The following is an 11,795-nucleotide window of genomic DNA, read 5'->3' on the forward strand; positions in this document are numbered from 1 at the left end:
AAAAAAATATTGAAACTTCGTGAAATTCATCATATAAGAATGATTTTATCTTTAATAACCTATCCTCTCAGTCCAAAGATAAAGCCTAGATACCAGGTTTACGCAAATGTGTCAATCCCCCCCCCCCCCTTGTAACCTACATAAAAAGTAATTTTGTGTATCATTATTGTCTAAAGAACTCGAAACGGCTGAACAACTTAATGAACTTTTCAGTGGTTGGTTCATTAAGTTGAGTGTCCAGATAATTTAATCACTATTCGTAATCTACAGAAAAAGTAATTTTGTGTATCATTATTGTCTAAAGTACTCGAAACAATATAATATTAATAAAAACAAACTTTAAACATTCCTAGTGCTGGAGGCGTTTTTTGGTATGGCAACTTTAAATCCATTTGAAGTGGCCTTCACGGCAGGATTGACAGTGGCTGTTGCCAGCCTGAGTTCTGGCACCAGTAGAGGTCGTCCAGGTACACGCTTCGTGGCAGCCAGGGGAAGGGCTTTCAGGGGCTCAGTTTTTACCACCGTATCCACATTTTTCAATACCTTAAAAGATTGATTGGATTATGGAAAGAAAACGAAGTAGCAGGTATCGTAGTTATTTGTACAGTAGCTTTTGATAGGTTAGGTAAATGTTAATGATTGCTCCTCAGGGTTAGTGCCATCCGCAGGTGCTAGAAATAAGAGAAAGGATACTGCAAAAATACGACGAATCGCGCTACTTCGTTTTATTTCCATGATCCGAAAATTCATGAATGATCAATGAATTGTTATACAGTATTAATTTATCAAAAGATCTTGTGGCATTAAGTTGTATAATGCGTTACATATTGTGATGTTTGTTTATTATTTTGTGATGATCACAAACAAACAGACGGACTAAAATTGTTCCCTTGTAGATGTGCAATTTTTTTTTTAAATGTATAAATACCAAGTCATCTTGCATCTTAAACAATTATGATGTAAGCATGCCATGAAGCTTCATGAAAAAAAAGAGATGACGTACAAACTATATTATTATCTAAAAAAACTGCGTATTTGAAACTAATATAGCGTTATTTTATAAACATTCTGAACATTTAAGGCCAATTTTCAATTATTGTGACGATTCACTTGGATATAAGTAATTTTTTATGATAAACGCAGCAAAACTTTTAGATGAATAACGAAAATAAAAAATAAATATTCATTAAAATTATGCAATATATAAAGTAGCAAAAATTGGTTTTAGGCTATTATCCTGACCTCCTACGACCTCCCACAGAGGCTAGTGGCGAAACAAGTAGTGTGGTACTTGCTTACATGTGGTAGACTGGAGCACCAAACCCCCCCCCCCCCCCGCTTAGTTTTGACAAAAATAAAAAATAAGGGGGGGGGGGGGGGGGTAGTTTTTTAATGTCTGGAAAACGGCAAAGGAGGAAAAGTGCAGGGCAAGGCAAAGACTTTTTGTTCAAAACCCCCCCCTTAATTTTGAAGAAAATCAAAAATAAGGGGGGGGTAGTTTTTTCACTGTACAACACGACAGAAAGTTGAGTGAGGTAAATCAAGTAAATCCAGTGTACCAGAGGGAAAACCTTATTACAGGGATATTCATGTTTTGGGGCATAATTTCCTTATTTATTGACTGATTTTAGTAATTGATGTATCCCTGAACAGGTAGTCTTAGGGAGAATATATCAGAAGTGTTTCCATGGGGACTGATGGGGAAAGGGGGAAAAAGGGAAGGAAGGGGACAATTTCTTTACTTTTCACCATAGACTTGTTATTTATTGTCCAAATTTGGTGTTTGATGTGTTTTTGGAAAGGTAATCTTTAGGGGAATACATTAGAAGTCTTTTTATAGGGAAGGGGGAAAAAAGGGAAAGAAGGGGACAATTTCTTTACTTTTCACCATAGACTTGTTATTTATTGTCCAAATTTAATGATCAATATATTTTTGAGGTATTATGACAAACCCTAGATACATCAAACAGTAGATGAACAATTGCTAAGCAGACAAACACTAGACACAACATAAGGGGGGGGGTTAAAAACTACCCCCCCCCCCTTATTTTTGATTTTTGTCAAAACTATGCGGGGGGGGGGGGTTCGGTGCTCCGGTCTTCACATGTAAGCAAGCACCAGTAGTGTCAAATTCAATTGTGCTTATAAATAATGATGGGATTTCCAGTTTAGTCCTAAATGTTACAGGAATCATCTTGTAAGGTTTAAAGTTGATAGAAAGATTCTAACAGATCATTCCTAAATGTTACAGGAATCATCTTGTAAGGTTTAAAGTTGATAGAAAGATTCTAACAGATCATTCCTAACTACTACACGAATCATCCTGCTTAGCTCTGAAGTTTATAGGACGATTCAAAAGCGTTAAATGCCAGTTTCCCTAAAAATGCCTATTCGAGCACAGAACCCCCCCCCCCTCCTCTTATTTCTAACTTATTATAAAAATAGGGGATGGTGATTTGTGCCCGCAAGACAATGTGAGTGAATGCCCCACTTAAAAAAACGGCTAGAGCTTTCAGGTTATGACGTACAGACTGACCTTATACTAAAAAAATTGTTACCTTTATATTTCCATTGGAAAAAGATGATGCGACAACCCTGGGCTTTATGGCCAGTTTTGGTAACTGTTTGGATTCAGTTGATTTAGTTGGACTAGCTGCATTAACATAAACCAATATTGTATTATACATCAATAAATTTGCATCTGCTGGATTAGAACCAGCTCTCAGCCACACTGAAAAATCATATATAGCATCGTAATACAGACAATTTTCCGCGATATTAAAATAAAAATCATGTTTCACTAAAAGTTCAGTGTTTGTAAGAAAACATTTCCAAACCGCTTGAGAGAAAAAATGCAAACACATACGTGGTATTTTCATGGAGTCTTACTTTTGGTAAAAAATAAAAATATAAATTATTGTATAGGAAAATGATTTCAGGAGAATCCAATTATTTACTTTCCTTATTCATTTAGATGATAATTTTGTTCTAGGGAAATGTTTTAGAAAATCAAACCTTCAGTTTTACCTATTTTTCCAAAATTCATGAAAGCGAAGCTCAACAAACAGACAAACAAAAACTAACCAAAAAAATAAGAGTGGTGCTGCTTTGAATAATCAACAAGAATAGTTTTCCTAAAAACTTATGCCGTTTTGAAACAAAAAGAGATTACTGTCCTTTCGTATTCGGACATATGTCATACAAACCCCCATAGATCGTATGGAAATGAAAAAAAAATTAAATCCATTAAAAATTATCAAGATACACAACATTTCATATAGAAAACCACACATACAACCTCTTACAATATCTCCCAGAAAAAAAGAATTCTAAACATATGTTTAAACTCGATAGGACAATTAAACATGTCTAAGCTAGCGAATAAAGCTATATGAATACTCCTACTATTTAAGAAAAATTTTGCCTTAAAAAAGGCAAGTTTATAGGTAAAATATAAATTGTAATACAATAAAAGTTCCTGTAAGAATAATAGGTCTAGTTGTCTGAATGTTGGAGGAATTATTTGTATTTGGGACTCCTGTAACGCTTACCCTAGAAGAATAATTATCATAATTTTGTTGGTTGCGACGAAAAAAAATTGGTTTAGTTTGGGTAATAAGACTCATTAAAAAAAGTTTTGTCTCGATTATAACCAGAAGTAGGTAAGGAAGTTGCATCCAAAAAAAAAAATTACTAGTACCTCATCCTGCAAGTCACTGACCCCTCCCCCTTAGCTATAACTGAGTTGTTACCCCCCCCCCCCTTCCTCTTTATATTATTTTTCCATCTTCTTCTATTATTTTTAATTCTTTATTTTCTTTTGTATAAATATTGATAAAATGAGAAACTTAAGAATAGGGTTGGCAATCCGGATCCGGAATCCGCCCAATTTTAGAATCCGGACCGGAATCCGTTTTTTAATAGCGGATTCCGGATTCTTAATTGGTAGGCTAAAATTACAAATACAAATAACAGTTTTTTTTCAGACAAAACTTATTTAAATGTGGCAGACATATGCCTAAAAAGTATTTTATTGTTTCTTCTTAACTACAGGTATAATAGTAGCTAGCATCTAGCGTTTTTTTGTAAGTATTTATTTTCATTTCACAGCTTTTCATGCTTCATTTATTTTTTTAAAAAGCCTTTTAAAATACTGCTAGAATCCGGAATCCGCCAAAATTAAGAATCCGAAATCCGCAAGGAATCCGCCACTTTCTTTGACGGATTCTTTTAAGAATCCGGAATCCGAATCCGGCCCAAAAATTCGACGGATTGACATCACTACTTAAAAAGAATCAGAGCTACATATCAAGTTGTTACATATATTGAAATATACAAAAGTTAAATGAATAAGTAAAATTATGAATATCTAATACTATTAATCATCTATTGTCTTATCCCTAGCTCTTTAAATGTCCCTGGTAAAAATTAAAGTACCAAGTCACCAACATTTAAAATTAAATAGGCTGAATTGGTTTACCCGTATGGCTTCGAAACCGATTAATATCCGCTGGATTACAACCGGTTCTTAGCCATACTGAAAAATCATGTACAGCATCGTATTATAGGCAATTTTTATTTCAACGAATATTAAAATAAAAATCATAAAATTAATACCAGTTTTGTTAGAACGGGCCTTCGACTTCTCTAGGCTAACAAAACTGGATTTATTCTTATATTTTTTTTTTATTTTAATATCCGCGGAAAGCCGTCTATAATATGCTGCGATAAATAACTATTATCATACCTGTTTTTTACCGTGGAGCTAGGAACGGAATATGTAACTATGGAAGAATTATCAGAACCTGAACCAAAAAATAACAAATAGTTAAGGGGGGATCATTTTTCCCGTAAAGTTGTGTGTTACCGTTTAGTCAAATGCGCTTATTAAGTAAAACTGTTATGACCAGAGTTTCGGATCCGCATTGATTGTATGCGGATCCGGATCCTCAAAATTTGGTCAGTGCGGATCCGAATCCGGATCCTTAACACCAAATTTTTCAAAAAAATTTTATTCTTTAATTCGAAGTCAAAAATACTTTTAATTTTCAAGTCTGAACCTAAACCTTAAAGATTGGCTCTCATCAAGAGAATGTCTGAGATTTTATATAAAGTGTGTTACCTTTTTTTATGTTTTATTATTATTTGGCAACAACTTGGTAAAAAATGCTCGCAAATCAGACCTTTTTCGACTAAAGATACTCAAATGGTTCCTTTACAAGCCCAATCAATCAGTTTTAAGATATCTTTATATTTCAAGAAAAATTTATGAAAATACTAAAAAACAGCAAATTTGGGTGTTACCTTTTATAAGCACAGATACCATAAAATCAACAGAAAAAATACTTATTTTTACTTTTCTGTCATTTTTAAAGTTTGATTCTGTTAAATTGGCTATTCTTGAAGGGATTTATGCATTGAAATATACTGAAACATAATATTGGGCAGAAATTAATGTATTTCAAAGAAAGAAAATTTTGAAAATAAGAAATTCGAACTCTACCACTTCAGAGCACAGCTGCCAACCTCCAGTTGACAGGATATAGTTAAATACTTGTTAGCAATAATAATTAGCTCAAAAAGTAAAACAAACAGTTTTTTAATATAGGAAAAAAATGATAATCTAAATCTTAATTTTGGGGATGATGATCTAAAGGACGCTCTTACTGGTGGTGATGATGACCCAGATGGTATCCAAGTACATTAGCGTTATGACAACTCATCTATTGAACTATGGTCCAATTTTTGTATTTGTAGCAGCCTCCAATTAAAAGTTGTAACAAGAAATATAATAATCTTTTGAAAACTACTATATTTACATTATGAATTGGAGAATTTAAAAACCATGATTGTATGTTTTGGGATTTCTCTTGATTGGAGAATGCTACAAATACAAAAATCGGACCATAGTTTAATAGATAAGTTGTCATAATGCTCATGTATTTGGATACCATCTAGGTCATCATCACCAACAGCAAGAGCATCTTTAAGATCATCATCCCCAAAATTAAGATTTAGATTATCATTTTTTTGCCATATTAAAAAACTGTTTGTTTTACTTTTTGGGCTAATTATTATTGCTAACAAGTATTTAACTATATCCTGTCAACTGGAGGTTGGCAGCTGTTCTCTAAAGTGATAGAGGTCGAATTTCTTATTTTTAAAATTTTCTTTCTTTGAAATACATTAATTTCTGCCCAATATTATGTTTCAGTATAATCAATGCATAAATCCCTTCAAGAATAGTCAATTTAACAGAATCATACTTTAAAAATGACAGAAAAGTAAAAATAAGTATTTTTTTTTGTTGATTTTATGGTATCTGTGCATATAAAAGGTAACACCCAAATTTGCCGTTTTTTAGTATTTTCATCAATTTTCCTTGAAATATAAAGATATCTTAAAACTAATTAATTGGGCTTGTAAAGGAACCATTTGAGTATCTTCGGTCGAAAAAGGTCTGATTTGTGAGCATTTTTGACCAAGTTGTGGCCAAATAATAATAAAACATAAAAAAAGGTAACACACTTTAAATTTAGGTAGATTTTTCCATTTTCCCCGCATTATTTTGAGTCCAAGGATCCGGATCCGCATTTTTTTGCTGATCCGGATCCTTGGACTCAAAAACATGCGGATCCTTGCGGATCCGGATCCGAAACTCTGGTTATGACAATTACATATCTTACTATACACATAATTAAGAACAGTTTGACTTAAAAAGCGCATTTGAATAAACAATAACACACAACTTTACAGAAAATACACGAAAAAAAAATACTCCCCTTAATTAATGAAATAAATAAAAAGTGATATTTTTAACCTTATTTTTCAGATATGTAATTGTCATAACCAGAGTTTCGGATCCGGATCCTTGGACTCAAAAACATGCGGATCCTTGCGGATCCGGATCCGAAACTCTGGTTATGACAATTACATATCTTACTATACACATAATTAAGAACAGTAACAATAACACACAACTTTACAGAAAATACACGAAAAAAAAATACTCCCCTTAATTAGGGTAGTGCGGGGTAATTCCGGTCAATTTTTTGCTTCAACTTAAAAAAAAACATACTTCCCAAAAACTTTTTCCGGTTTTTAAGAGTGCAAATGAACGATATGGCAATAACGAAGAAGCCTCTCTTGGTCCCATTAAGATCTCGCAACTAGAAGTCGGTCAAAAATCGGTTTAAAGGGCGGCGGTTGGCCTATACCGGAATAACCCCACCGGTGGGGCTATTTCGGTCAGTTGACTTTGGGGGGGTGGAACACCCCCTTAAAATATTTTTTTTTAACATTTTAAACTATGAGTAGAAAGCTGAGGTCATTAGCTTTCTAACAGTACTAGTCGCATGCAGATCAGACAATTTTTTGACCACATTTTCCCCATTATAAAAAAGTCGGTAAAATCGCAAAAAAAACATCAATTTTTTTCATGCAAACTTTTAAAAAAAAATCATATTTTTTATTATATGATTAGGTTTTTTAAAGCTTTATACATAAATTATAGGCAATTTCTGATTCGTAGGTCTTGTAATTTCTTGAAAAAAGTGATTTTTTCCCGAAAAATTTTTAATTTTAAAAATCCTGCCAGTTTTGACAGCAGTTTTTGATACATTTTTTCTTGTCTCAAATTGGCTAGAATTGACCTACTAGGGTGGTTAAGGTGTCTAAAGATGCAAAATTACATGCCTGACAATTAACTCGAAATGATATGGGGTCTAACTCTAATATTTCAACACATTTTATGCAACAGGAATTTTGAAAATGCAAAATCTTGAATATGTACTCTAAATCTTGGAGATAGAACCCATATCCTGGGGAGTTTTTGTTAGGACATGCAAAGAGCTTTCTATAGACACCTTAAACACCTTTCTAGCTTAATCCTAGCCGATTTGACATAAAAATCTAAACCGCGCAAAATCTCGAACACCCTCTTATACGAAAAAGATGCAAGGGTTTCATATGGAATTTTAAATCATCTAGCAGTCTTTCTAAAAGACATACCCCTTCTTACATGAGCCAATGCAGCTGATACATCTTCAGGAAAATATTTAAGGCGTTCCTTTGGGTGATACACTCTTCCCATTACTATAAAAATGTGTCTGAAAAATTTTTAATGTCTTTACAAATTGAAAAGCTTAGGCAACAAAACATGACATAATACAAGCAGTAAAATGACTAGTGATGTACATCACACAACAGGCAAGGCAATGATTAAAGCTTAGGTCATGCATTTAGGTTGTTTATGCTTCCAGATCACCTAAATAAAACATTAGGGTATTATACAGTTATAAATACAGTAATAAAAAAAAAGTAAAAAAAGTGACCGGAATAGACCATTTTTTTAGACGAAAAAAAAATTATGAAAAAATCAAGTTAGAACAACGCCTCCAATTGCAAACGATAAATGAATGCCATATCTTTCATTTTACAAAAACCCGGGGGTCGATAGGACTTACCATTTTTTCACAATTTTAGATTGAACATGGCCTATTTTGAAATTTTTTTTTTGCAAATTTTTTGCAACTTTTTGAGGGCAAAAAAATCATAGAAGGAGTGATCTGACAAAAATTTGCTGAAGTAAGAAATGGAAGTATAGGCAATAAACTACAACTTTGCTTTTCTGAAGATCTCTCGCAAACGTTTAGAACACCGTTAAAAAACGGTTTTAAAAAAGTTGGTCGTTTGACCGGAATTGACCCGATGACCGCATTAACCCCGCACTACCCTAATGAAATAAATAAAAAGTGATATTTTTAACCTTATTTTTCAGAGAATTAAGCTGAAAAAATATTTCTCATTTAATTATGCCCTTTCACTATGGTATTTAAGTAAATATAAGGTAATAATTTGAAAGTTTAACAAGGATGATAACAACCATGAGAAGCAAACAAAATAATAAAGGATGGACAAACGGACAAAGCTAGTTATAAAGAAGATGTTCACTGGTTCAGTTATTATAAAAAATATTCTTTCGAAAATCACAAAATCTTTCAGATGTCAGATGTTTAGGTTTTATGTTTATATCGTTGAAGCATGACAGATAGATCAATGGACGGACAGACAAAGTGCATTGTAGAGTAGCTTTGCTACTAAAAAAAACTAACTTACCAAATAAGTATGGCTCCAAAAAGTGTGGTTGGGAAAAATTTATTGCCAAAGGATCAAAATCATCGACCTGTAAAAATGTTGTGTTAATTTTTTGAAAGCGAAGCTGTTTTATAATTATGGTCAGTCGGTCCGTTCGTCTAGAACGGTTAGCTCTTTTCGTTGATTTAAGCATGTTAGAATTATTTACTAGAATGTCCGTACGACCGCTTTAAACATGTTGATTTTTAACGTTAATTTTTATGTGAAAAATAATTCAATTGATCTGATTTTTGAAATACTGATTCCTAGGACAACAAAGTATAATATTGTAAGTATGTCCTTAAATATTATCCTGTATTTTAGCAGTGTTTCATCAAATTTATTTACAATTTTAATTCGACTTTTATACATTTATATTCTGATTATTCAGTACTGACAATTTACAAGTGTTAATGTTTGTTTGTCCTACCGTTTCAGAGCTTCGCTTTTATGGATGTTGTCATCCTTCTTCTATTAAAAATTAAGATTTTTAAAATGTGTGCGCAATCTTTTTAGGGACATATGAAAATATTTTGTTTAAATGATTTTTGTTATTTATACTGAATAGGTAGTTTTCAAAGTAAAATTGTTATGTAATATAATACTTTTTTCAGTCTAGTGAATAAACGAAACAAACCTTTGGTCTGATATTGACAAGTCCAGGTCTGCCACGATTCTTTCCTTTAGCCTTTCTTCTTCTTTTGCCTCCAACACCAGATTTATCCTAAAATATTTTTTTTTAATTTAGTGCAGTAAAATGTTCCTGGTAACGATTATCTCCAAAATGTAATGAACATTAAAGGCTTCTGATTGTCAAACGTACATGTTGTTCCCACACAGTTCTGTGTGTGTGTGTGTGTGTGTGTGTGTGTGTGTGTGTGTGTAACCATAGTTTTCTTAGTGTTTGGACATAAGGAAAAAGGATAAGAGGATGAATACTCACCCCTTTTTCATGGTAAAATACTACTTCCCCATCCCTAAATTTAGAAGCAGACGAAAATCAAAAACCGCCCAGGGCTTTTTGTAAGTCAATCATAAATAATAATGTGAATAAAAAGAAAAGCGATATTTAGCAAACAGCCGTGGGCGGTCAGAATCAGCTGAATGTTCATTATGAAAAAAATTTCCCTCTTTTTAGAAATAGAAGGATTCATCTTTCATGAACAAATTTTTTTAAATAAAAATAAAATTCTATGTAATTTTTAATTAAAACATTAAAACGAAAATATCTAATATAATATTCTTGCCCTAAATATGGAAATAGTAAAAAGTAAAAAAATATTTTTTTTTAATAATTTTTAATCCTCCCATTTGAAAAGTAGTGGAATAGCAATAAATTTTAGCGCAGCAACAGCGCTGAGTAGGCCTCTAGGCCCACTGCCTATTTTCGTCTTCTAGTTGCTTCGATTCCTCTCTTTTATTTGTTTCTCTATGTGTTTGGACCTAAGTAATCATGGAGTAGGACGAGACACTTTTGTATGCACGCTCAAGTTTAAGTACTTAGCCCGCTGTCTCAAGTGACCTACTGTTTATTACCTTACCCTCGCCGAGTATGACAGATGTCCCAAATTAAGTCACCGTAATGAATGACGCTCTCCACAGAGGAGCTTGGGTAAGGGTTGCACTGATATTATGTACTTGACTATTGAGTATCTAAACTGAGGCAAATCGCATTTAAGTATTTAATACATAGCATACTTTACCCAGAGCTTATATTTAATTATTTTTAATTCCTTTCTCGCCTATTGTTAGATTTTTTATTAGGATGCTATTTGAAATGTGCAATTGAGGCAATCGAATTTAAGTATTAATACATATTACATAGCATACTTTGCCCAGAGCTTATATTTTATTATTTTTAATTCCTTTCTCGCCAATAATGTACGTTGTCAAACTTTATGTTATGGAGGCCTATTAAAATCCACTAACAATTTCTGTGCAAAACATGAATTTCCTTACGATTATTCCGGTTAAAATAAGCAGATATGAACATTATTTACCTGTGTATCTGCAAGAACAACTTCCTCTGCATGGTACTCTGAGATTGTAATCATTTTCAATAAATTTTCAGTTTGGCACGCGTACTTTTTAATTAAACCTTACCACAAAGTGCCTATCAGGAATAAATTAAATAACAAGTATAATTGTGTATATCGATTGCAATTAAGTTAACAATATTAACGGTACCGACGTTTTCCAATGATTTTTTACTTATCCTAACCCAATTAGACAACTTTCAATCATTTGAAACAAACATGATATTTTCAACTACAGAAATTCCGTTATTTTTGCACTTAACACTTGAAAAAAAACTTAGATGACCCAAAATTGTCTAATTTGGCGAAAAAAAGCAAAATAAATCCCCAACTACCCTCTATTAGGACCTTGTTTGATTTTAATAAAGTTATGCTTCTTTGAATACATAATAATATATCAATAAAGAATTATATGAAATAAAAAAATAATTTAATACAATTGAAATTCGTAGGTACTTGATATGAAAATGTTACTATGCAAATAAATTCTACCTAACTATTTCATTTCTGCAATAATTGAATAATTAAGTCCAATTTTAAGAAGAAATAGAAAAGTGGGAAGACCGGTATTTAATCTATTATGATTTCTATTTGGGGGAAGGGGGGGGGGACTACTCCAATATT

The 11,795-nt window shown here is 32.6% G+C and overlaps 1 protein-coding gene across 1 annotated transcript in view; it reads right to left on the reverse strand.

The window, feature by feature from the left end:
- The window catches only part of LOC145328773 (uncharacterized), a 34,293-nt gene extending 23,096 nt beyond the window's left edge, over positions 1–11,197 (reverse strand). Inside the window, exons 1-7 of the mRNA XM_080172624.1 lie at positions 11,136–11,197; positions 9,773–9,859; positions 9,118–9,184; positions 4,748–4,805; positions 3,479–3,552; positions 2,559–2,653; positions 350–543 (exon numbers count right to left, since the gene is read on the reverse strand). Of these exons, the coding sequence (XP_080028750.1) occupies positions 350–543; positions 2,559–2,653; positions 3,479–3,552; positions 4,748–4,805; positions 9,118–9,184; positions 9,773–9,859; positions 11,136–11,189 (629 nt within the window). The 5' untranslated portion in view covers positions 11,190–11,197. The remainder of the gene's footprint in view (positions 1–349; positions 544–2,558; positions 2,654–3,478; positions 3,553–4,747; positions 4,806–9,117; positions 9,185–9,772; positions 9,860–11,135) is intronic.
- Between the last annotated feature and the right edge of the window lie 598 nt (positions 11,198–11,795).

This window comes from Acartia tonsa, chromosome 9 (assembly GCF_053477335.1).
Source record: "Acartia tonsa isolate MP-2025a chromosome 9, ASM5347733v1, whole genome shotgun sequence".
NCBI classification, from domain to species: domain Eukaryota; kingdom Metazoa; phylum Arthropoda; class Copepoda; order Calanoida; family Acartiidae; genus Acartia; species Acartia tonsa.